Source organism: Petromyzon marinus, chromosome 3 (assembly GCF_048934315.1).
Source record: "Petromyzon marinus isolate PM22_M1 ecotype Great Lakes invasive population chromosome 3, UKy_Petmar_22M1.pri1.0, whole genome shotgun sequence".
Taxonomy (NCBI): Eukaryota; Metazoa; Chordata; class Hyperoartia; order Petromyzontiformes; family Petromyzontidae; genus Petromyzon; species Petromyzon marinus.
Window position 1 is genome coordinate 11,364,993 of NC_133669.1, and position 27,330 is coordinate 11,392,322.

Consider the following 27,330-nt stretch of genomic DNA (forward strand, 5'->3'; position numbering starts at 1 on the left):
AAAAAACTAAAATGTAATGCTTTAAATCGAAAGTATACCGTGTTTCCTTATTATGCATGCATACAGGCGCGTGTGCGTTCCACAGGTTAACTGCATTGAAGGTACAGCAATTGTGGATTTTAAGGTATATGAGCCTAGTAATAGTTATATTATGTTCTATTTTATATACCCACGAAAGCCTCGCTGAGTATCAAGGATAAACGTTATGCAAGGCCCCACGTTGAAATGTTTGACTCCTACCATTAACCAGACAACTCCCACCGAGGAGGCAACAAGTTCCACACAGACAAATTCATTCGTGAAAGACTGAACCGCCATATCATGGCCTTCGTACGGCGTACGACCTCTGGTAAGTTCCAGTCTCTTATCCCAGTGCTAACATGACTCAATAATCCTTGGCCTCCGAGATCAGACGCGTTCAGGGTGATTTAATCATAGCCAATGTATGTGCTGGGTGTGCATTAATATATTTGAGCACATTTTCGATGACATTTACATCGCAGTATATAATCACATACTTGTATATCACGATCATCAGCAGCCATCAATCCACTGCTGGTCGAAGGCCTACCGAAGCTGCCAGCATTCCTCATGAGCCTGGAATGCCACAGTCCGTATAGCACCTGTACACAAGCTGATTTCATTACTCCATCTCCCCTGTAGACGTCCTCTCGAACTCATGTGGCCTACATAATATGATGCCCGATATACTACTGCAGCACGTTGCATGATTGCTCCTCTCTGTTAGGTCACCGGCATCGGAAGGCAATTACATTTTTGTTAATGCTCACTTGTTGAAATAATTACATTGCCAATTACAATTAGAGCATGCATTTGTCCAACGATGTAATGCGGCGCTGCCCAAAATGCAGTCCTTGCTACCCACCACCACGGCACACGCCTTCCCATGTTCACCAGTCTTCTCGGGTTCAAATACAAGTCCTCACTCGCTGCAGACGCGTGGTTGCGAAGTGGAACACATTTAGAAGACCGATATATTTACATGGCTCACGATGGTGAATTACTTCATAGGCCACTCATTTCCAATGGTAAATCACGAAATTCACTGTTAGAGGCCGTCCATAAATGACGTCACGCACCTAGGGGGGGTGGGGGGGGGTCAGACATTTGTGACGATGTGTGACGAGGGGGAGGGGAGGTTTGAGAAATGTGACGTCACATTAAAAATGCGAAACTTTAAATAAATATAGACAACACTTTCTACTTATATTCTTGGTTCTTTCGGTAAAGTCATGTAGAAGGGAAACAATAAAATAATAAATATATAAAACAATAAAATTATCACGACGTTTCGACTGCAACACAAGCAATCATCATCAGGTGTGAAAACCACAGCAAGAAAATTTGAAAAAAGTGGCGTTTTTTTTACGTTAGCACCACGGATAGCGATTTGGCAGTTATTCAGTTGGACGAGTCCATCTATGTTCGGAAAAGAGGAGGGGGGAGACGAAAATAATGGATGCGGTCTGAAAGCCACCGTAAGCGTGAACAATCAATTAAGATCCAAAATGGTTTATCAAAGGATTTGATAAAGCATGAACAATTGAACCATTTGGCGGGACCCCGGGGTCCCACAAAAATCAGGTCAATAATTATTATTTTTCAGTCCGCCCACTCGCGATCCCGACAGCAACGCGCCGCCCGCCCAGACTCACGCCAACAAGCGCCAACTGGCGGCGATCAACACGTTGGCGGCGATCAACACGCGAGCCCCGGGGGGCGTCCGCCGCAGTCGCGCACGGCGACGACGCCCTCCGATCAGCCGTTGATCCTCAGCTTCTTTGCCTAGGCGAGCCCGCCCCCGCAGTGAATTTAACGTGTTTATGTAATTTTTCAACTTTTACTAAACTTAGTGCCCCGAGTAGCTCTCGACGAGGCCAATCGATTGACACTAGTTTTGTTGTCGGTAAGGCAAGACTCGTGTCGCTACGCGGTTTTTCCCACCCCGGGGCAGTGATGGGACCCCGGGGTCCCGCCAGTTGCTTCAATTATCAAATCCTTTGATAATCCATTTCGGGTCTTAATTGATTGTTCATGCTTACGGTGGCTTTCAGACCGCATCCATTATTTTCATCTCCTCTTTTCCGAACATAGATGGACTCATATAATAAGAGGGGTTTTCCCCCTTATTTTCTGCCAACAAAACTGCAACCTTTTTACAAGGATTCATGTCTGCATTAACCACAATACCTGCAGTCAAAATGCAAACAAAAACATACTATGATAATATATGCATTGTCTTTGAAACTGATTGGTCCACACCAAGGGATGGCTTTCTTTTGAACCTCGACCCAATTGGTGCTCGACCAGATGACGCCAAAAGGTGTACAGCTCAAAAACAATGCACTATCAAAGTAATGAGGGCTCGGGTTGAGCATCTACATCATTAGACTTCCTTTGCCAGTACCAAAGGAAGTGCATTGTCTTTGAGCTGTATACCTTTTGGCGTCATCTGGTCGAGCACCAATTGGGTCGAGGCTCAAAAGAAAGCCGTCCCTTGGTGTGGACCAATCAGTTTCAAAGACAATGCATATATTATCATAGTATGTTTTTTAGTTTGCATTTTGACTGCAGGTATTGTGGTTAATGCAGACATGAATCCTTGTAAAAAGGTTTCAGTTTTGTTGCCAGAAAAAAGGGGAAAACCCTATTATTACATTTTGGTACTGGCAAAGGAAGTCTAATGATATAGATGGACTCGTCCATCTGAATAACTGCCAAATCGCTCTCCGTGGTGCTAACGTTAAAAAACCGCCACTTTTTTCAAATTTTCTTGCTGTGGTTTTCACACCTGATGATGATTGCTTGTGTTGCAGTCGAAACGTTGTGATAATTTTATTGTTTTATATTTTTTATTGTTTCCCTTCTACGTGACTTTACCGAAAGAACCAAGAATATGAATCCCTGCAGTCACGAAAGCTTTAAATCAAAATTTCACCGACTTGAAGAGTGTGCACATAATCAAGTGTAATAATTTATCAATTTGCCTTGGCTGCATTTCCGTATTTGAACGTCCCATCATTGTTGTGAGACTGAGAGTTATGCGTAATATTAGCATCAGGGGCGGAGCCACAGGGGGGGGCTGGGGGGGGGCTCAGCCCCCCCTGAAAGTTTGGGGAAGTCGGTAATTGGGATAACCGTATATCCGGCTGCTGTGAAATGCTGGCTGGCACTTTGTGCTGCCCTGCAGCCTGCCACCTTGTGCTGCCCTGCAGGCTGCCACCTTGTGCTGCCCTGCAGGCTGCCACCTCGTGCTGCCCTGCAGGCTGCCACCTTGTGCTGCCCTGCAGGCTGCTTGAGCGGCAGCCTTACGAACTTATCGAACTTATTAGCCACATCAGTGGCTCCGACCTATTAATAAACTCCGCGCTCAAATCCAATAAAATTGTTTTATACATTTTTGGCGCCCATTGGAAAACATAAACACACTGAGATATCTCAGAATATTGAAGTCGCCCCCCCCCCCCCAAGTCAAAATCCTGGCTCCGCCCCTGATTATCATGATACTATTGCAGACATGTCTTTGGTTATGCTGTGTCGGTAGATGCATCCAAGCACGCATTTTCTTGTTTTGATCACATTCGTCAATAACACCGCCTCAAAATTAAAGCGTTTTAACAGGCAACGTTCTGGGGGAGCAATATTGCCCAAAACGTCATCTAATTGAAGAACAGTCATTTCCCAAAACGTCGACTATCACACATTGTTTTATTTTAAGGAAGTGATATTGACGAATGTGTGGAGTTTTATAACATTGCAGAGTATGGATCCCTGCAGTCGCAAAAAACTTCAAATCTGAACTTCAAATCTAGATTGCAGAGCAGTTCGAAAATTTTCCTTTCGAATGTAAATGGCGTTATTCACGCCGTACGCGCCCGATGATTGCTCAACACGCCCCGCCTGGCGTAGTTTGCGCTAGTTGGCAATGGACACGGTGAGATTGCGCGCGTGTGTGTGTGAGATCGCGTGTGTCACGCGTGGCGTAGGGCGCGCTCTTCATTTTAATCGGCGCTCTACACATCATGTGCAGGTAGTTTAGCAATCATCGGGCGCATGCAGCGTGTAACGACTTGAGATTACATGCCGAACGGTGAGGAGTCGCTCTAAAGGTGAAGGGAGTGAGGAGAGGCTAGAAATCATAGAAGCCCTGCTTTTAAAGCTGCCAAACCACCACCCGCATGTAATAGAAATCACATAAACCCTGATTTTAAAGCTGCCAAACCACCACCCGCATGTTGTTAAACAAGATAAACGTCATATTCTTAGTTTTTTCGGTAAAGTCACGTTGAAGAGAAACAACAAAATAACAAAATATATATAAAACAATAAAACATTCTCACGACGTTTCGACCATAACTCAAACGGTCATCATCAGGTGTGTCGGTTTGCATAAATTTATTTTGAAAACGGCATATTTATTTATATATATAAAAATAACGTTTGCGTCACGCGCAACGATTGGCTGTTTGCCAGGACTAGTCCATCTATTTTTTGAAAAGAGGAGGGGGGAGACGAAATTTGTTTTTATGTATGCTGTCTGAAAGCCACTGTAAGCGTGAACAATCAATCAAGAACTGAAATGATTTATCAAATCTTTCCAATGATTGCTAAGATAGAATCCATCTTCTCACATGAGAGATTCGTTCATGAGGCTATCCACATATACAAACACAGAGACAATTTCAACTGAGAAGATGGATTCTATCTTAGCAATCATTGGAAAGATTTGATAAATCATTTCAGTTCTTGATTGATTGTTCACGCTTACAGTGGCTTTCAGACAGCATACATAAAAACAAATTTCGTCTCCCCCCTCCTCTTTTCAAAAAATAGATGGACTAGTCCTGGCAAACAGCCAATCGTTGCGCGTGACGCAAACGTTATTTTTATATATATAAATAAATATGCCGTTTTCAAAATAAATTTATGCAAACCGACACACCTGATGATGACCGTTTGAGTTATGGTCGAAACGTCGTGAGAATGTTTTATTGTTTTATATATATTTTGTTATTTTGTTGTTTCTCTTCAACGTGACTTTACCGAAAAAACTAAGAATATGAATTACTGCAGTCACGAAAGCTTTAAATCAAAATTTAAGATAAACGTCGTAATCTTTGGTTCTTTATTTAATATTATACCCACGTGACTTTACCGAAAGAACCAAAGAGTATGGATTCCTGCCGCTACGAACGCTTCAAATCAAGAAAGATAAACGTCGGGGGTTTTTTTTGGTGGCGTTGTGAAACCCGATAGATGCCTTAAGCCCGCAAGGAGTTAGGTGGAGTTTCCCCGAAAGAAGGAGATTTCGCGATACGTGAACCGAGGTGAGTGTGCAGCAGCAGCAGCAGGAAGCGGTGTTGTTTGCATGTTGCAACACGTGGGGTGCACTGCAATAACTGCGGCAGTCCAGCGCGCTGAGTCTGTGTGTCTGAGTATATGAGATTGTGCAGCCCACTCCGACGATGGACTGTAGGGGCAAGTGCTTTTTTAGCGAGCATCTACGAAAGCCAGCACGGCACACGTAGGGGGTGGGTGGCTCATGGTGCATCGTAAAACCGCATCCGCACAAACCACGGCAGATGCGGATACCTGATGCAAAAATGGAAAATGTAGAACTCTCCGATGTGTGATTGTGCTCATCCAGAACAGACCATACAACATATAAACGACGCAATGCCCCATCCACAAATACGAAGTACACGTTACGGTTGGCTACGTACGGTGCAAACGAAGTCAACGCATAAACATCACAGCGATACACTCCGTGACTCCTGACGCGGTTACCTGTCTTGACCACCTCAATGTGCAGTTGTAGTTGCTACTCTGCATCAACATCGGCAATGCGAAAGAAGAAGTGACGATGTTTGAAACACCCCAGCAGGTACCAAATTTGAGGCTCGGTCGACCTCGCGGAGGCTCTGGACTGGTTTAGATAATTATCGTCGCTGGTGTGGGCTATGAGCGGGATCGTAGCGCAGCGCACGAACCACACACTCCACCGCAACCAACTGCCTCGTGCACCGTGCCAGTCTCCACCGGTGCTAACATCAACTTCTCCCCAACAGCCTGTGTTTGGAAAACGTTGTGGGATCTTTGTATTCAACGTGCGTACTTGTGTGTTCGTGGGCGCCGTGGTGGCGAGATTTTAACTACCTCGCCTGGTATGCACTTTAGAATCAAAGCGCGTTTAGAGTATTCGGCTGCTATGAATGCCCACAATGGTAAGCCACTTCGTTGGGTTATCATTTGTGGCTTCTGAAAAAGAGCTATAGAGCTCAGTGGGCCTGACCTGGTAAAATAACGTAAAAAAGAGTTTCGTTTATGCTCTCTGGTTCTTTCGGTAAAGTCACGTAGATAGAAAATATATATAATAAAATAACACGACGTTTCGGTCGCAACACAAGCGTCCGTCATCAGGTGAGAAAGAAATTCGCCAGCCCCCACCCGTCGTGAACTCCTGCAGCCACGAAAGCCTAATCATTGGAAGGACGTGATAAACCACGTCAAGTTTTAACTGCTGTGATTTTAACTCAGCCACCAGTGCTGTATTCGTTTACTAATTCAAGCTCATTGACATGCTAATTTCTCCAGCCCCCCCCCCCCGTCCCTGCACGCCACAAGCCCTCCCCCCTCTCCCCCGTGAACTCCTGCAGCCACGACTCTACAACCCCCCCCCCCTCCAACCGTGTCTAATGACCTGCCACAACAGCAGATCATTCTTTCTCACCTGATGATGGGTGCTTGTGTTGCGACCTAAACGTCGTGTTCTTTTATTATGTTTTCTATCTACGTGACTTTACCGAAAGAACCAGCGAGTATGGATTCCTGCACTTACGAAAGTTTCAAATCAAGTTTTGTTTAGTTCGTCGATGGCTATAGGGCGCCGCGAACCTGCCCTGAGTTTTGATTCTAGACCACGGCGATCACCCATCAGTCCGAGCAGTCTCTGAACCGGTCATGGTGGAAATTCCAAATTCACGCAATACTCAGCCTTAAACGAGTACCTGGGTGCGCTGTGAAAACATCGGCACTGGAGCGACAAAGGCGGCCGATCTGGATGCTGAATACTGAATAAATAGGTGTTTGCTAAGAGCACATTTCCCAGCGTTCTACGTATTTGACTACACGTGGCATTTCTCTGTTCCTGCAAGCTCGCATGTGCATACATGTGTGTAGTAGACCAGGTGTATGTGCGTGTCAGTATTGATCGTGTGGGTGTGTGTGGATTATTAGCTGTATCAGTCCAGGGTCTCAAATGAGTACTTGGCACGGTGTGTAAACATCGCCACTGGGGAGACAAAGGCGGCCGGGCGTGGTGCTGGCCAGCCACTCCCTCGCGTGTCGTGCCATCCTTCAGATGTGCTCCCTTACAGCACTTGCCCCCCAAAAAAGTCTGTTGAGGCTATACGGGGGAACTTTGTCTTTGTCGGAAGCACAAAGGTTTCGGAGGCGGGGCGGGTGTGGGGGGAGGGAGTTGCGGGCAGGGTTCATGCCGCACAACCTCCGTGAGGAGAGACACAGAGGGAGGGGAGACACATTGGGGAGAGACGGACAGAGAGAAGCCGCACAGCTGACCGATTTGAGATGCGTGTTTGCTGAGTATTGTTTTGTCGTTGGGGCTACTGCTGCTGCTGCTGTTGTTGTTGTTGCTGCTGCTGCTGTTGTTGTTGTGAAGCTGTGATTCGGGTTCGATGCTGCCATTGGAGGAAGTCGATTACCAATCGGTGAGGCCGACCAAGGACAAGGTTCGACCCTACAAGATTGGAGTACTGGTGAGTACAGGCATGCTGGTGGAGCGGTGGCGCTGTCATTAGCGCACCGCGTTATGGATTTGAATCAACGCTACGTTGATGGGAACCGGTACTGCCCCCCCCCCCACCGCGTGACCAATACGGTGAAGTATGGACAGGGCTCGAGTGGATTGACAAGGGTGGCTGTAAATGGGAAAGGTCGTCTCGAGTTCTTCATTATGAGACGCGTCAGTGATTAGCGCCTTGCCTGGAGCGTGCGAGTGCGTGCACGTGCAGCGAGCGAGCGAGCGAGTTCCCTGCACTCACCTGTTGGGCTCCGCTGTTAATTGAGTCAATGCAATGTGCAGGGTGGGGTGGTGCAGATGTCTTTGTGAATCCCAATTAATTGTGACCCCCTAACTTTTTATTTTATTTTATATCGTTTACGTTACATTACACACATAATAAAATGGGGGGGGGGGGGAGGAGGATCATAAGACATCTGGACCACCGTGTAGAGTGCAGAGTATGTGTTCAGTCATCCTCATCAACAGTAGCCAGGATCTATCCGCTGCAGGATGAATGGATTCTTCCCATCTTTCATTGTCTTAACCCTTCTAGCCAGTGTGTGTGTCCTGCTCAAGCCCACGCACTTTTTTCGTAACAGTCGATACGATGTCCCAACTTGCCTGTGTTCCGTGGTCCATATGTTTCGGGCTCTTTCTGTCTCCAAGTTGCAGTCCACGTATGCACTTTCCCCGTGAACATGGACACGTCAATTTGTAAACACACTGTTGGATCGGGGTACGCCCACGACGTTCCGGGTCGTGTGGGCGTTATTGAGCCATACATACCTAATCATGTTGCCCAGCGCGGGTTGGTGACGGTGAGGAGCAACAGATGTGCGAGGACAGAAGCACAGTGCTGTATAATAGTGGATTGAGATGCAGTGCCCTCTGCTGCCATGACATAGCACAGCTGCGCAGACGCTCATGGGAACCTGGGATGCTGCTGCTGTTGTTGGCAATGGTGCACAGGGACAATTAACAACAACAAATATCAACACATTCGTCTGCAGCACTGCCTTAAAATAAACACATTTAATCGGCGAAGTTTTGGGCAATGGCCATTCTTCATAGCACACAAATTAAGGTGGATAGCATCATTTTTGGGCGCCACGGTGGCGAGATGTTAACCACCTCGCCTTGTATACAGGGGATCATGGGTTCGACCCCAAAGCTAATGGAGTTTGCACGCTCTCCCCGTGGTCGCATGGATTTTTATCCGGGCCCTCCGATTTTTCCTTCCGCATTGAGAAGCGTGCATTTAGTGGATTTGGCTGCAATACATTTTCACATGACAAGCCACTTTTTTGAGCGATCATTTGTGCCCAGGTTGTTTCTGAAAAAGAGCTATATAGCTCAGTGGGCCTTTCCTGGAAAAAAAAGTTTCTATTAGTTTGATTTATCCACGATGAAGGGCCAATTCCAAAAACGTCGGCGATTTTTTTTAATTTTAAGCCAATGTTCATGACGAATGTGAATTTATCTGTTTGCGAATGGTGGTCGCACATCCAATCATTATCCAGGCTGAAACCTTCTCAGCTTCTGAGATCTCGAGATGTAAAATTCATTTTTTTTAGAACTGCTTTGTGTGTTTAGTTTGTTGACTATTTGGAGCGCATTCTGGTTGATCTGGCCATAGGCCACCTCTCCACACTTCTTAGCAAAGGGTGCAAAGAGCAAGTTAAGTACTTAGCACGTTATAAAGAAACACTTGCCGATCTATGTGTGGATGCTGCCGTGGTGTGACGGTTAGCCACAATGTTATCGATGATATTGAGGTTATTTTTGTTATTTGTGCTTGTGCACCACTGCCAATGCAGTATCACAAATTAATTAGAATTACATTGGCCGGTTGGTTGATGTTACACTTTTAATCAACATAGAGGATTTGCAAATGCACGGTGTTAAACCACTTTAAAATAGTACTGTATAACAAAACTATTCTAATGTGAACCGGTTTCCAGAGCAAGTGAATTACAACATATTCGTAGGATGGCTAATCGTTGATCAACTTACACACACACTGTCAACTCACATTTGGAACTACAGTTAAGCCGTCACGTACACACGTGTACTTTGCCATTCTGGCACAGCGAATGTTGCCACTCCGAGAAGTTGTCTTGATATTACGCGCACCATGCCCATTTTGTGCCATTGTGTGCACCTCACAATCCTCACTGCTTCACTGACTCTCGTCGCACACTTCCATCGCTTTGATTTGACGTGGGCAATTAAACACCCAGGGAGAGAAAATAACCATCGTGAGAGTCACAGTGGCGCGACCGGTTGTTGTTGTTGGATAGTTTTGACTTAAAACTTTCGTGACTGCAGGAATTCATATTCTTTGGTTCTCTTGGTAAAGTCACGTAGATAGATAATTAAAATAAAATAACATTTGAATACGTTTAAATTACAAATAAATGCAAAAAAACCCACGACGTTTCGATCGCAACACAAACAGTCTTCATCTCTCTGCCTGATGAAGATCGCTTGTGTTACAATCGAAACGTCGTCGGGTTTTTTTATATTTTTTTATTTCTTTTTATTTATTTGTATTTTCTATCTACGTGACTTTACCGAAAGAACCAAAGAATATGTTGGAAAGTTTTTTAAGATGTCCCGTCCCGTGCAAAACACTAATTTTCAACAGTTGTTGTTTCTAATAAAGTATTAAAGCTTTCGTGACTGCATAAAATTACTCATTGTTTTTTTTTCGGTAAAGTCACGTATGTAGAAGTACAATAAAATTATATTAAAACAAAAAACAATCACGAGGTTTCGATTACAACGCAAGCGATCTTCATCAGGTGTCAAGAACAAATCACGGAGGTAAATACAACAAAAAGACGAGAGACGAGAATTCAACAAACCTGAAAAAACATGTGAAGCACATCCAGTCAGGCCAACAACACAGTTAGACACTTCCTGGAGGACCACGAATTTCAGAAGAGTGTTAAATTTCGTGTTCAAACTTTGGATTGCACATACCAGCATAGATAGAATGAAAAATGCGAGGTACACGGTCAGTAGAAATACATATACAAGTCCACCAAGAGGTAAGGAGGGAGGAAAGACGGACAGGGAGGCAGAGAGAGGGGGGGGGCGGAGGGATGAACAGAAGCTTAAATAGGAAATACGGTTGGAGGGGCCAGAGCGAGAGTGGCAGCTCAAACACGCACATCTTACACATACAAAACGGCAGCTCAAAAAAGGACCACCTCTTGTAAATACAAAACGGCAGCTCAAAAAAGGGCACATCTTTCACATAATTACAACGGTAACTTCCCCGTAGAAGTGTGATAATAAAGTATTAAAGCTTTCGTGACTGCATACAATTATTCATTGTTTTTTTCGGTAAAGTCACGTATGTAGAAATACAATAAAATTATATTAGAACAAAAATTATATTAGAACAAATCACGGAGGTATTTACCTCACGGAGGTATTTACCTCCGTGATTTGTTCTTGACACCTGATGAAGATCGCTTGCGTTGTGATCGAAACGTCGTGATTGAGTAATTTTATGCAGTCACGAAAGCTTTAATACTTTCTTAACACACTTCTACGGGGAAGTTACCGTTGTAATTATGTGTAAGATGTGCCCTTTTTTGAGCTGCCGTTTTGTATTTACAAGAGGTGGTCATTTTTTGAGCTGCCGTTTTGTATTTACAAGAGGTGGTCCTTTTTTGAGCTGCCGTTTTGTATGTGTAAGATGTGCGTGTTTGAGCTGCCGCTCTCGCTCTGGCCCCTCCCCCCCTCCAACCGTATTTCCTATTTAAGCTTCTGTTAATCCCTCCTGCCCCCCCCCCTCTCTCTGCCTCCCTGTCCTACTTTCCTCCCTCCTTACCTCTTGGTGGACTTGTATATGTATTTCTACTGACCGTGTACCTCGTATTTTTATTTCTATCTATGCTGGTATGTGCAATCCAAAGTTTAAACACGAAATTTAACACTCTTCTGAAATTCGTGGTTCGCCAGGAAGTGTCTAACTGTGTTGTTGGCCTGACTGGATGTGCTTCACATAATGTTTTTTCAGGTTTGTTGAATTCTCGTCTCTCGTCTTTTTGTTGTATTTACCTCCGTGATTTGTTCTTGACACCTGATGAAGATCGCTTGCGTTGTGATCGAAACGTCGTGATTGTTTTTTGTTTTAATATAATTTTATTGTATTTCTACATACGTGACTTTACCGAAAAAACCAATGAGTAGTTGTTGTTTCTCTTAATTTTCTCTCCCGTCAACCGTCACGTGATATCTGACGACGAGGCCAGACGAATGTGTACACTCCTCCCTTTCTCTGGTCATGGCGACCGCTTTCCTGTTGACCTATATTGTTCTTGTTTAGTCCTCATTTATGCCATCAATCCACCTCTTGCATAGGTGACCTCTACATTTTGTTCCTTTCATATAGCAATGCAAGATCACTGATTGTAACGTGCTTGGTCTGCGTTTTTTTTTCTCAAAATCGAAGAATCCTGCATCTTTGTACATTTTGTACCAGCCTCCTACTGGCTTATGTCATTCCATTTATTCTCTTTTCTTATTTTTTTAAGCCTCGATGCTGTTTCATTATAACTCTTAACATGAGATCTTTGTTGAGTGTGTTACCATGATGTAGCGAGTGGCAACTTGGTTATGATAGGGGCCATTGAGTCTTTGTTGTGATGCGCTCATAGCTCCCATGATTTAATGCGGCACACAAACATGAGTTTATCTTATTCTTTGGTCGTTTCCGTAAAGTCACGTAGAATGAGAATAAAATAATAAATTGATAAAATAAAATAACACAATAAAATTTTCACGACGTTTCGGCCACAACACAAGCGGCCTTCATCAGGTGAAGGGACGAGACTGTCAGGTGAAGGGACGAGACTGTCTGGAGGACAGCGCTGTCCTCCAGACAGTCTCGTCCCTTCACCTGATGAAGGCCGCTTGTGTTGTGGCCGAAACGTCGTGAGAATTTTATTTTGTTATTTCATCAATTTATTATTTTATTCTCATTCTACGTGACTTTACCGAAAGAACCAAAGAAGATGAATCCTTGCAGTCACGAAAGCTTTAAATCGAAATGAGTTTATCTTCTTTGGTATTCATGATCCAGTGGTGGAAATTCCACATAACTGTGGTGGACCCCAGTCTGTCAATAGCATGCCACTGGAAACATCTCACAAAGTGGTCATAATTCTATTGGCCCCAAAGGGATGGTCTTCCCTGAGCAGTGAACTGAATTTTGACACATTTTAAATAGTGTATTTTAATGCATACTTTTATGGCTAAGGTTTGTAGGGTTAAAGCAATGACAATGCTGAATTAATATTCTGCTTCATGAAGACTTAAATGATCGATTGTCCCCATTAGGTGCTTGCTGCATGTCTTGTGGTGGTAACCTTGAGTTTGGGACTGGGTCTTGGAGTACAGTTAAACCACTATAAAAAGAAAGGTAAGGCACCCAACACACAGTTAAAAACCCACTTGTCTCAGTCTAAAAAATATGAATGCGGTGTATATAGACATTGTGTTATCCATCACAAACACTTTCAGTCAACGGCATAGGTTTTCGTGGTTGTGCTTTATAGCTCTCTGATGTGTCTTGAGGGTGTGCCGTGCGTTGCTTGGCACGATGCTTCTAGCACGTGGAGCGAAACGTCGGACCTTGACGCCAAACGACACGTGGTACAAAGAGGAAAACACTTCGGAGAGGTCTGATAGATCATGCATGTAGAAAAAGCTTAACAGAGGATAGAATGTGTTAATTTCTAGTTTCCACAGTAGTTTTAGATTTGTACCTTATTTTGAATAGTTTATTTTAACATAATGTAACATTTTTATAATAACATTTATAACGTAAAAAAATTCTGTGTTATAAAAAAAAATAACTGACCGAGTAAGAAAAAATGCACCACTGCCAAGATATAAATTGATTCCTGTTAATGGCTAACATCAGTGGCAAGTGATATCTGAAGCGGTTCCTGGCCCTCTCCCCTTCACCAACCTGCACTGACCAGCGTGGTGAATTACGATTACCGTATTTTCCTGCATATAGCCAGCATACGCATATAACCCGCAGACGCATATACCCCGCAAAAATAGCGTTTTGTGTAAAAGAAATTTCAGATAGCCCGCACCTCCCATATAACCCGCAGGGTCTTGTTTTGTTTGTAAAAAGTGGTATACCCCACGGGTTATATGCTGGAAAATACGGTAAATAATCCCAACATGGCCTTTATGCAGCAATTCACGAACAAAGGGGCTGTAGCTATTAGCAGGAGCAATCCAAAAGCCTGAACCAACACATTTCTAGAATTGAGTGAGGTTATGCGAACTTTAAAAAAAGGGATAATGGGAGGGAGTTTACAAGTTGAGCACTGTGATGAAAATCGAAGCATTCTGTCTTGCAACATGGTAGCTAATTCGCACTTTATATGAGAGTAAACAACCAATCTGGTGCAATCGTAAAGGGTTTTCACAATGAAGAGGATGGTAAAGTTACCAAACATTTGTGTAGAGGAGTAGTGTGATGACGTCATGCCATGGGCGCCGTAAGGTGTGATGACGTCATGTCAAGAGCACTGCAAGGAGACACCCTCAAGAATGGGGGCAGGTCCAAGAAAAAGGGAGGAGCCCCCCTAGGGGATACTTAAAGGGGACCCCGTGATGAAGGCGAGGTCGTTGTGGGAGCCCGGGGTGTGGATCGGCTGAAGGAGGTCTCTCCCGCTCGTGACCGGACGGTGTTGGCTGAACCCCCCGTCCGGGCTCGACGGGTGGGAGAGCCGAAGGGATAGCCGAGGGCAGGGCTCGAAGAAGGTCATGAGTACTGGCTGAGCATGAGCGGGGCTCTTCTCTCCTCGGTTGGGCGGTGTTGGCTGAACCCCCGTCCCGACCCGAGTGAGAGAGCCCAAGGGATAGCCGAGGTTAGGACGAGGAGAGCCTAGGGGTCCACGGGAAGGACCGAGCATAGCGAACACCTACCTTTGGTTTGAGCCGAGTGTTAAACCTTGTTAATAAATGACGAAAGCCCTTACACGAAGTTCCGTCTTCGCGTGGTTCTACGCCTCAACATTTGTAAGAGTATGAAGTGAATCGGTGAACAACTCTACTCGTCGATAAACACCAAATTAACATTTTGATTTAAAGCTTTCGTGACTGCAGGGATTCATATTCTTGGTTCTTTCGGTAAAGTTACGTAGAAGGGAAACAATAAAATAATAAAAATATAAAACAATAAAATTATCACGACGTTTCGACTGCAACACAAGCAATCATCATCAGGTGTGAAAACCACAGCAAGAAAATTGAAAAAAGTTGCGGTTATTTTTAACGATACATAAAATCTGTGATCTGTTCCCGTCTGTAAAAGATGTGATTCCGGACATACAGTACTCTGGCGTCTACAAACTAAGTTGCCTCTGTGGTAGTAGTTACATTGTAATTCAGTAGGCTCACATGACATTGACTTCTCCAAGACAGAGGTTCTTTGCAAGCTATCTGGCTACCATAAGAAATTCGTTCATGAGGCTATCCACATATACAAACACAGAGACAATTTCAACCGAGAAGATGGATTCTGGCTTAGCAATCATTGGAAGAATTTGATAAACCATTCCGGGTCTTAATTGATTGTTCACGCTTACGGTGGCTTTCAGACCGCATCCATTATTTTCGTCTCCCCCCTCCTCTTTTCCGAACAAAGATGGACTCGTCCATCTGAACAAACTGTCAAATCGCTATCCGTGGTGCTAACGTTAAAAAACCGCCACTTTTTTCAAATTTTACTGCTGTGGTTTTCACACCTGATGATGATTGCTTGTGTTGCAGTCGAAACCTCGTGATAATTTTATTGTTTTATATTTTTATAATTGAATTGTTTCCCTTCTACGTGACTTTACCGAGAGAACCAAGAATACCAAATTAACATGTTTATTTTCAACCGAAATTTCCTCAAATATACGCAAAGTATTAGTTTTTGTCTCCGTTGCATGTTGAGCCTTTGACAACACTGGGGCTGACGTTGTTGTACGCTTCTTGACAGTGGCAGAGTCCTCCCAGTCCACCCCAAAGCCGCCTGCACAGTCCTGCCGAGGTCGCTGCAATGGGCGAAGCCAGCCAGCGTCGCTCGACTGCGTGTGCGACGCCTCCTGCGAAGACGCAGGCAACTGCTGCCCAGACTACTACGACCTATGCCTGCTTCCCTGTACGTATGCCTTCCGGTGTATTCTATTTTTAATATACATGTGTAATACAGCGCTCAGAGATGCTGTCTTGCTTAAGTTATATATATATATTATATATTACAGTCCACCCGACTCGATGACATGTTCGCAGGTGGACGCAGATTGACTATACACAACTGGGTGACTCTATTTAGCTGCTACACGACGTTCTCTTTCTAGCTGACTCGACTATGTAGGTGCCGTCGATGTAGCAGCCACGGCAAAGACATACAACTACCTTCCCAGCCTTCCAAGACGATGAGGGCGATCCACCGTGATGGCAGCGACGACGGTCCGGACCCCGAATCCCCCACAGCAGCCCCGAGCCCCGCTCCGCGCTGCCTTTTATTTCCCCTCGGCTCTGCCACGCCCCTTTTCCCTGAACTCCCTCCTTTGCCTCACTATAACGCCCCGGGGGGTTCCAGCTCTACCCCCCACGTTGACTTCTCACCCAGTTACCTCACTTGACCCTGCCTGTCCTCATCGCTGCAATCATTGTTTACGGCCACTAGGCCCTGTACTGTCCTTACACATATATAACACTTTCCATTTGTCTGTCTGTAACGTGGGGTCATGACGATTCTCATCATCCATGATGATTTAAATGTTAATGTAAAGTTGTGTTGCTGTTTGGGACTTGCCCGCTAAAAAAATGGCCACATTTTTGCCCTTAAGTGATGTTGCCCTTAAGTGATGTCATGACGTGCGATGTCATCGCTCGACGTCACATGCCATGCACCGTGTGACCTTGTCTAGTTGTACAGCTCTTAAAGTAATGGCATTATCGCCGATTAAATACTTCTGAGGGCAAACATGTTGGAGAGTGTTACAGAATCCACAAATGTGCAGGACTTTTTTTGCTCGTTTTTGATGTATTTGAACGTCGGTGCGTCTGCTCATGATCGTGTCTGGCCGCTACTGGCACACGCCGTTGTCACAGTGACATCCTGGGAATGCACGCGGATTCGCTGTGGGGAGAAGCGACTTGCGAACAGCAGCTGCCACTGCTCTGATGACTGCATGGAAAAGAAAGACTGCTGTACCAACTACATGACCACCTGTAAAGGTAATGCAGCGTTGGCTGGGTGGAAGCACACATGGAGTGAGAATCGCAAAACGTTTCCAAGGCAATAACTAATGCACGGGAGTTATTTAGAACTGCTTTTTGTACTGAGTTTGTTATTGCCCCCTTCCCTGTCGCAACTCCGATAAGCACGGTGGGCTACGTACGGTTCGAAAGAAATTCAACATAAGCACATACATAAACTAACAGAGGACAACTCGTGTACAGTGACATCATTGTAGGCTGGAAATAACTTATTAATTCGTTGAGTATTTGATTATTCACATTGTTTGAAATACAAATCTAGTATTTGTGTAAAAAAGAGCATACAATTTGCATGCTATTTTCATTAAAAAAAACTATATCCACACACGAGGCTCAAAATGAGTATGAGCTGCACTGAGTTTCCTGTGTCTTTGGGGCCAGGATGGCTGTCGGCAGAAGGGCCTCCACCTCTAGAGAGCCCCTCTAGAAGGTGTTTTGGCCTACTCTACTACGCTGGTTAGACAATTTGGAAGAGATGGGATTACCCACCAACACGTAACCTCGCAATACGCTAACTATGGTGTAACCATTTATACTGCTGGGTGGACAGAGTCGGGAGGATATAAGAAACGTTCAAGCGTTGTTTCAAATGGCCCGCGTCAGGAGATTAAACAGGCGACCTCCGGATTGCAAGCCAAGCGTGCAACCATTATGCCGCTCCAGCATCGATTCTTTATCGTTGATTAATCAGTTTACTTGATTAACCGTTGCAGCACTTCTTAGATTGCATAGGTCGCAGCTCTTGTAGGCTCAGGACAAAGTCTTTCTTGTTTCCTGACGCAATCCCCCTCACTTTTGTTATATTTGTTTTTATTGTACTTTAAATTCCACACTTTCTGTACACATTTCAACTGTGGACATATTCATACGACGATGTATGTATATATTTAATATGTGAGCTCTTAGGTAATTTGTGGTTTTTGTTCCCGCGTTCTCCCAATAATGGACAGGTGCCATAACGTGGTTGGCAGAACCCTGTGAAGATCTTGGCACTCCAAAATGTCCCGCGGGGTGAGGATGCATAATTTAAATACTTGCATTGGAAAGTTTCAGAATGATTGCTTGCATTGTTGTTATTTTATTTTATATCAAATAAAGGTTAATATTTCAACAACATACAGAAACACAAAAACTGTTTACACATTTCCGACATGTAACAAAGTTACACGTAGCAGTCCCCAGCTGTCTTCTAAGGAGTGACAGAGAAGAAGGAGAGAGAGAGAGAAGGAAGAATGGAGGAAAGAGAGAGGTCGGGTAGGGAATGTTAATAGAAAAGGTAACACGATGGAAGATACAACACCTGTGTACTATAAAGAGGGGGAAATATCTAAAACATTGCATTCGACAGCAAGTATTTATTTGTTCACTTTATGTTTATATGAGAAAAGGTATGCTATACGCCTTCATTGTACAAAATAATCGTGGAATATGCCCATTGGACCTGAAAATGTTTTAGTATCAATAATGTTAAATATTCTTTGGGTCTTTTGGTAAAGTTACGCATATAGAAAAATAAAATAATAAAAATAAGAATAAAGTGAATAAAAATAATAAAAATATCACGTTTTGATCGCAACACAAGCAATCGTCATAAGGTAAAAAAGAGGGGGAAAAGCTGCTGAGGCTGTCTGTTTTAAAGGTTTGAAATGGGTGTAGCCCAAGGGTCATAAAACGCAGTGGGCGGGGCTAGAGATGTTAATGTGAGAGAGATTAGCATGTCAATGTAAGAGATTAGCATGTCAATGTAAACGGCGGCTTTGTTCGTGTGAACCTGTCAATAATACTGAAACACGGTACCCCAATACCTCAGCCGTGGCTGATCATTGTTTTAATGCGGTGGGCTCACAGGAAATTGATTTCTCCAAGACGAAGGTACTCTGCAAACCCACTGGCTATCAACAAAGATTCGTTCATGAGGCCATCCAGATATATAGACAGAGACACAATTTCAACCGAGAAGATGGGTACAGATTGAGCAATCATTGGAAGGACGTTATTAACCAGTTTAAGTCATAACTGGCTGTGATGTTTCCATACAACCTTCCGATGCAGTTATTTTTGACTCTCTGATTTTATAATAACAGGTTCATACTAACAAAACCGTCGTTTACATTGGCATGCTAATCTCTTACATTGACATGCTAATCTCTCTCACTTTAACACCACTAGCCCCGCTACACCCATTTAAAACTTTTAAAACAGACAGCCTTAGCAGCTCTTCCCCCTCTTTTTTCACCTGATGACGATTGCTTGTGTTGCGATCGAAACGTCATGATATATTTTTAATTCACTTTATTTTTATTCTTTTATTGTTCTGTCTCTGTGACTTTACCTAAAGACCCAAATAATATGAATTCCTGCAGTCACGAAAGCTTTAAGTCAATAATGTTAAATGTTAACACTTTTTATTAGGTGTCATGCAGTAAAGCTTCATACACACTCAAATTTAGAAGAGAAGAGTTATTTAAGTTCACGGTCGGAGAGGTGAAGTTACCCTTCCCCGGGCTATCACCGTGTTTGATCTGCCGCTTAACAGCCCTCGCGATGTACAACATGCTCTGCAAAACAAGACTTGTGTGATAGCGATAGTTACGAAAGAATATGTTGTGACAGTTGTGCTGCACAGCTCTCCGATGTGCTTTCAGGTTGTACCTTGTGTTCTTTGCCACCATATCTGTTAATTCGCTCCATGATCCTGGAACTTCCTCAGGGACCGAATTTAGTTCTATTTTTTCTACACAATTAAACGGAATTTTGCTCCTAAAGAAGCATCCTGTACGTGGATCAAAACATCAGACAGCATGCTGAAAAACACGTGGTACAACCCAATAACACATTGTTCACTGCTGTCGGTAGATTAAGAGAGTTATCTTAAGCTGTGTGCCATGTTTGATGTCGCAGGTTCAAGAGGCAGCCTCTCATTTTGTTCTCCCTGGATGGTTTCCGTGCCGAGTACCTCCAGACTTGGTCCGCCCTTGTGCCCAACCTGCAGAAGCTCAGTGAGTTACTCTCACTTTATAATTGCCTCACCCTCGAAACATTTTATTAAGAGCAAACGACGCCATACAGCCGGTGGTACTGTGGCTAAAGCTCTCGACTCGCAAATCCATGTTGAGGATTGACCTGGGCCATCATCGTGGTGAGGGTCGGTTGAATGAGTTCCAACAAAGCGGTTGTCCTATGTGTAGACTGGCCCCTGTCATAGGAAAGTATCATTTTAATCACTGGCTCAGAGTCACCAACAGAGATGAACACTGCCACACATTAACGTAAGCAGGGAGACACTAATTGGCTGTGTCCGGTGGTGGCGGGTTTAATGACGCATTTATGCTTACGCGAACTAACCAAAACAAAAACTTTATTATGGACACGTAGGTTAGTAATGTACTTTGTCTACTCCCTCCTTCATGCACCTCCCAACGTGTCTCTGGGGCCATACCTGTCTTGTTCATCATCAAAGCACAATCCACCAACCCCTGACTCCTGAGTCACCAGGTTACCAACGTGTGTCACCGCATTCGGCTGTAGAGTGTGCATCATGAATATCGAACCTGCTGTCTGACCTGTTTATTCGAACAGGGTCCTGTGGCACACATGCCCCATACATGAGGGCAATGTACCCGACCAAGACCTTCCCCAACCACTACACCATCACCACGGTCAGTGCTGGGACAATATTCCTGCTCATGCCCTCTTCACAATGGAATTTACAACGTAAATATTGCTTATTTGTGTACTTTATCGGTAAGTTACACAGTAAAACACCCCTCCTTAAAGTACAAGTGACGCACATGCAGATGTTTTATGAAGCTTTACAGCTGAGCAAATAAAATCATCTGAACCTAATGGCCCTAGATTAGAGTGTAAACCTTATTTGAAGTGTTTTTTTTAAATAATTTTTGCATACGCGGGGTGTCCGTAAATATGTCATCATTGTTAATTATCGGCCTTGCCTGGTAAATGATAATTTCGCAGCATTTTTCGCTTCATCGATTAGAAACTACACACGCGATCACACGCTATTGGTACGAGTCCCATCCGTCTCGACCTCCGTTTGTCAACTGTGGCATTGGAACCACGACGTCGCATTGAGAGTTGAGAGAGAAGGGTTCCAGTTGTTTCCCGATGTCTCGGAATCCTTCTGTCATGTCCTGTTGAAGATCACTTCAAGCTTTATGATAAAAGCAAAACCTTAACTATACAAGTAACTAGTTGCCAACATTTAAACCTTGCATTTCAAGCTGATGTTTACTTTAAATATTCATCACAAATGACCCTCAGTGCTACAGGTGAGATGTAAATCTTTAAGTTTGCAACTGCCAAAATACCTGTGCAAAGCTTTCAGCGAACAGAACCCCAGCACATCGTCATGGGGCTTCTTGGGAAGCATTCGTTGCTTCCGCTGTGTTGTGTGATCGCAATGCCACGCGACTCCATCGGGAAGGTTTGCCGTTTATTTCGTGGTCATTACACAGAGGAGTCCGTTCTTGTGGATTAGACTCATGTACTCAACTTACACACACCAAGAATCCCGTGAAGGAAAGGCAGAGCTCTCCAGAAAGAGTGACTATACGTATTAGCTGTACATTTAAGTTACGCAGAGCATAACAAGCGAATGCGAGATCTGTTAAACACAAGTCGCCCCTGTGCTATGGGTGACAGGACTTGACTTGGGCGATCCTGAAAGCTTCCATTATATTTGTGGAAGTTGTGAGGAACCTTATTTTGAAGCCAACCTCACACCTGTACCACTGAGGTGATTTCTGTTTTATATATATTTTGTATTGGCTTGTGAAGGCCTCCATAACTTGACGCACATCTATAATTATTTAATGATGCATGATGATAACATTATTGACACCATGTGCTGCAGTGGAAGGAAAATATCTAGCTAATTGGCATTGTGGAATGATGGTCGACTCAAGTTTGTGTAAATAAATCGTGTTTATTTAGCATAGGCTTAAAGGCGTGTCATACAAAATTGCCAGCAACCAGGAGCAAGCCATAGGAAGTAATCATTAACACCTTTTGTGGAATTGTACAGGGTTGATAGGAACTTGTGTAAATAAATGATGGGAGGGAATTCCAAAGTCGGGGAGTTCGAGGAGAGTAGGATGACGATAAATCTTCTGCCCTGCCAAATGGTGGCTGCATGGACATAAAGGATATGAATCTGATTCCTTGACGTTGGTGAAGTGGTTAAGATGTGACGTTTACGTGAACAGTGGCGGTGGTTGCAGTGACAAAAGAGTGACAAGGAAGTGACTGAATGATGGCGAGAGAGTGACTGGAATGATTCGTGTGGTGAGCAGAGCAGCGTCAGTCTACCCAACGTCTTGACGTTGCCTTCTATAAAGCGATTGGACAGCAGTTTTCCATCCGTGCTCCGCACTGCTAACCTTGTGCCTTGTGTAACATCCGTAAATTATACATCAGAGATGTGGAACGGTTTTGGCACAAAAAGGGAAAACCAGCCTTTTTTTTTCGTCCTCAGTTAATCTTAAATTGGGTAGGGATATGGATAGCAAGATTATGGCGGGAGCAGAGGGCATAATGAGTGATCTCCCACTTCGAAAAGGTTGACTAGGCGTCTTAAACAGCCTTGGTTGATGGAGTGGAAAGTGTGTGGTGGAGGCTAGAGTGCGATGAGTGGGACAGAGGTGGTCATGGCCCAGTGCATGGAAGTTCTTAAAGACGGTGGAGTGTTACATGTATTTCACCTACCATTTCAATGTATGCTGTATTCCTACATGGGCATACCCAATTAACACCAAAATGTAAACTTCAAATACAGCACTTCAAATTATATTAAATAGTAGAAAACTCCCATCGAGAGTTTAAGTAACCCGCATTTCGCCTTGTATGAGCTATTGTAGATCTCAGCGCAGTTATCACTTGGCTAACAAAAGGGAATGTATTTTGATTTGAGATGACCGCCGTTGATTTAAAAACAAGGAGTCTGACATTTATCGATGTGTGAATAAGGTTCGTGTTTTCCGTGGAACATTTTTACAGCTCGCCATGCGCACACTGCTTGAGAAGGCCCCCTTTGCGCTGGGAGGTAATCCTTCAATATCGCAACGCGGCCGATGATTGGACAACTTAAATTAAGAATTGCAATTAGGGTGCATATTATGTATGCAACAATGCACAGTTGTGCCATTGAGCCGCATTACTGCTAGGTCGATAACCCTGCAGCAATGTAATTTTCTGTGATTGTTTTGTTTTTGTAACCTGACATCAGGGCATGTATCCCGAGTCTCATGGGATTGTGGATAACAACATATATGACGTGATATTCAATGCCAACTTTTCCCTTGGCAATGAAGAATCTGCCACTTCGAAATGGTGGGGAGGCCAACCGGTAGGAAACCCATACATGGCGCACACACAGCAGCACACACAACACACACGCGTGCAAACGTACACACACACACACGTGTGTAAATGTACACACACACGCGCGCAAGTGGTACAACCGCCTGGGCCGCTGTGGCCATGAAATCTCAACCCACGATTGGGAAGTTCCAGGGAGAAGCGGAAGGATTCGCCACCCTCGAGTTTCGATGACCCGTCATAATTCAGGGTTGCAATTCGATTGCAGAATTGACTCCTTTTATTATGCCATTGTGGTTGATGCAGCAGCCTCCGGTGACTGTGTAGTGTACGTGAACCTTTTACACGTGCGGCCGTTTTTTTTAAAATCCACTGCTGGATGAGGTCCTCTCGACAACGTGTGAGATTATTTGCTGAAATGTCACTGCTGGTCCCAGTGTGGGTTGGTGAAGGCTGGGAGCATAGATGTGGCAGCACATAAAGGATGCCACTGTGGCAAGATGTTAACTATCTCGCCTGGTATACAGAAGGTCTTGGATTCGATATAATCCCTTGACACCTGTATATTTGGAGTTTGCGTGTTCTCCCTGTGGTCGCGTGGATTTTTCTCCGGGTCCTCCCGGTTTTCCCCCTCAACATTTAGAAACATGCCTTTTAGAGTATTTGGCTGCTATACGTTTCCACATGACAAGCCACTTCGTTGAGCTGCCACTTTTAGCCAGATCGCTTCTGAAAAAAGAGCTATGTAGCTCAGTGGGGCTTACCTGGTAAAATAAAAAAATAGATTTTAGTTTAAAAGCACAGAATGTTGCTGTACTGCTCTCTGCTGACCACCGTGTAGCGTTCCAGCAGCCTACAATAACCTGGCGTGCAGGGTGGCTGCCTGTCCGAGCTCTGTCCAGGGTTAACCCGACTTAGCTTCTGAGCTCTGACCAGATTATGGTCATCATGGTAATAGGCATTTACGCAAAATATATACGAAAGTAATTGATTCTTGCACGTGCTTTTTTTTCTTCTAATGTGTGCGTTGATAGTGTAGAATGTTACTATCGTAAAATTATGCATCGTTCCACATTGAAATATGAGCGCATATAGGGAGGGGAGCGTATGTGATTAAAGGCTGTTACTTCTTCAACCATTCAGCATCATCATCAGGACTGATGATGATGCCAATTCATGATTTATCCACTGTTAGATGAAGGCTTCCCATGCCTAAATTGAAAACGCATCTCCAAAATGGCTACGTATGGTGCAAAAGAGGTTCAAAATACACGCGTACGTACACGCGTATGCCACCATCATCTCCCACGACCCAGTGATGGAACAATCCACTCAGCAGCTGCTGCGCCCGAGCTGATCGCACTATTCTTAAACGTTGACCAGCAATCCATTCTGGTGACATGTCCTGCGATGTCCACTTACTTTCACTACAACCAATCAATGAATGACTTCATAAAGTAATTAATTTATTTATTTGAAATGCACTTGTTACTTTTCAGATATGGAACACGGTAACTTACCAAGGGTTGAAGAGTGGGACCTATTTTTGGCCTGGTTCTGACGTTGCAATTAACAACACTTACCCCGACTACTGGGCAAAGTACAACACGTGAGTAGCCAGCAATTGCAAGGCTTTGTTTGGGAAGTCTCATTGATTCGTGTTCAGAATAAGGGGGGCAAGGTGGAAAAAGACAAAAATGTTGTAATCTAAATGAAAAGTAAACTGAATTCAATATAAGATGTAATCTGAGTATCTTCTTATAACCAGGCTTGGTGTGGCAATTGAGTCAGTTAATGCCCTAATTGTGTCAGTTAATGCCCTAATTGTGTCAGTTAATGCCCTAATTGTGTCAGTTAATGTCGTAATTTCTGGAATCGGTTGGGCTTCCAAATGCATCTAAATTTAATCCCGACGATAGCTGCGTTGGATTAAAAATCTATGAATCGGCTCTACGTAAACTTTCGTAAATGTTTTGAATGACTATTTGATTGAATGTTTCAGGCCTGCCCAAGCCAGTTTGTTTACATTTCATCATATTTTGTGCAGTGTTGTCCTTCACCTCTACTTGCCAAATCTCGTATTTTTCCTATCCTGAATGTAGGTGTAATTTACCTTTTTCCTGAGACTAATTCACATGGTGCTGCAATGATTTCTCATCAAATTTACATTTCTAAACTGTGAATGCTTTTTTTATATATTGTGCTCTTAAATGTTTATTGATGTAACCCAGGTTGCCCTTGCAAAAGAGGCAGTGCTGTTTCACGACTCCCAATGGGTTTGTTTAATCTCCTGTTAATATAAACTATAAAGGCTACTTTCTAAACCCTTTCTTTCTACAGAAATGATCCGTATGAAAATCGGATTAAAGTCGTTTTCAAATGGTTGGACCTGCCAGAAGACCAGAGGTAAACACCTTAGTTTTAATTGTGATGAATGCTAAATATATAACATTCAGCAAAAAAATTCCAAATCTCTTTTCTTCATTGATGAAGACCCAGAGTTATCTTTGTAAATTCCTAATTTGAGACCCTTAGCCTTGGAGATAAAAAAATGGCTAATTGAACACTACAAAAATGTGAAACTTTTAACATGTTTTATGGAACCGTCCAAAAGTTCGTAAAATATAACGTTCTCTTTGTCACAAGATTTCATTTATGTGCAGAGACTTAAACTCAATTTAACATCCCGTAATTTCAAAGATAAATTTCCCCCCTTCCTGTCTGTCTGCGTTATTCCCGACATGCACCTCTGCACGCTTCTTTGTGCACTTTGCAGCTTTTGCTCCATCGTATTTGTCACCGTTCATAGCAGGTAACATACACTGATTAAAGACTCTCTTCTCTAGCCACGTTGCTATGTCGCTTTTCACCACTAAGGTCAGTGTTACAAAGATACCTCAATCTAAATGGATTGTTGCATTGCAAGATGGATGGTTAGTGACTGTGCGAGGAGACCTTCATCTAACAATGGATGATTATTATTATTAAATTGTGTCTTTCTGTACAGGCCAGATTTTTACACTCTTTATCTAGATCAGCCTGATGGACAAGGTCACAATTTCGGCCCCGTGAGTGGTCAGGTGAGTGCAGCATACCAGATGCTTTCATATCAAACGGCCTTATATTGATTTTTTAATTAATTATTTGTGTCGAATTAATGAGTTTGCTGGTTAAATTCTCAAGGTTTTTTTACATTTTTCAACTAATTTTAGTGAGTTTATGCGTGGGTTCTGTCCAGCCCTAACGCAGGGGCCACGATAGTGCCCGTGGACATAATCCAGCACGGGGTATTCTCTTCTTTAGTTCTCTCTTGCTAAGTTTCCATGAGCCATATCCATTTCTACGTACCCCATGAACTGCGGTCACCTCATCGCTCACTTTCGGATGTGCTTCTGCGGCCGTCTGGAATGCTCTTCCTTCCGATATTAGGAAGCCACTGGCGCTGTACTTTTAAATAATCGAGATTGACAACCAATTTCTTTAGAACTGATTTTTTTTGTTTAAATTGTTGTCCACAGCTCACTTCCGATTAGCACGGTTGTCTACGTGCGACGACAGCGCTGGATACTCCTGCTTATAGCGGCTGTGATTCAATACGTTTTCCTCCCCTGCAGGTGATCGAGGCACTGCAGGATGTGGACCGCATCATTGGGATGCTGATGGATGGCCTCAAGCAGAGAGCCTTGCACCAATGTGTCAACATCATGATCGTGGCAGATCACGGTGAAATGAAACACACTTTAATTATTTCTGCCAAACACACGAATCACAATTAGGGAGTTTGGGGGGGGGGATCAATTCAACCCATCATCCGCCTGGTGTCAATAAAATTACTACCAGGTTGTGGAATAAACATC

At 43.8% G+C, this 27,330-nt stretch overlaps 1 protein-coding gene across 2 annotated transcripts in view; it reads left to right on the forward strand.

Annotated features, from left to right (window-relative positions):
- The first annotated feature begins 330 nt into the window (after positions 1-330).
- Positions 331-27,330, forward strand: part of LOC116953651 (venom phosphodiesterase CdcPDE-like) — a 42,551-nt gene continuing 15,551 nt past the window's right edge. Inside the window, exons 1-13 of one of the 2 annotated variants that reach the window (XM_076074053.1) lie at positions 331-349; positions 7,700-7,796; positions 13,178-13,259; positions 15,849-16,010; positions 16,970-17,095; positions 18,088-18,148; positions 20,039-20,136; positions 20,717-20,796; positions 23,382-23,501; positions 24,973-25,082; positions 25,814-25,879; positions 26,481-26,553; positions 27,088-27,196. In XM_076074053.1, coding sequence (XP_075930168.1) covers positions 7,716-7,796; positions 13,178-13,259; positions 15,849-16,010; positions 16,970-17,095; positions 18,088-18,148; positions 20,039-20,136; positions 20,717-20,796; positions 23,382-23,501; positions 24,973-25,082; positions 25,814-25,879; positions 26,481-26,553; positions 27,088-27,196 — 1,168 coding nt within the window. In that variant the 5' untranslated portion in view covers positions 331-349; positions 7,700-7,715. Of the gene's footprint in view, positions 350-5,081; positions 5,349-7,699; positions 7,797-13,177; positions 13,260-15,848; positions 16,011-16,969; positions 17,096-18,087; positions 18,149-20,038; positions 20,137-20,716; positions 20,797-23,381; positions 23,502-24,972; positions 25,083-25,813; positions 25,880-26,480; positions 26,554-27,087; positions 27,197-27,330 lie in introns of those variants that run through there. The other variant, XM_076074051.1, reaches the window with a different exon arrangement.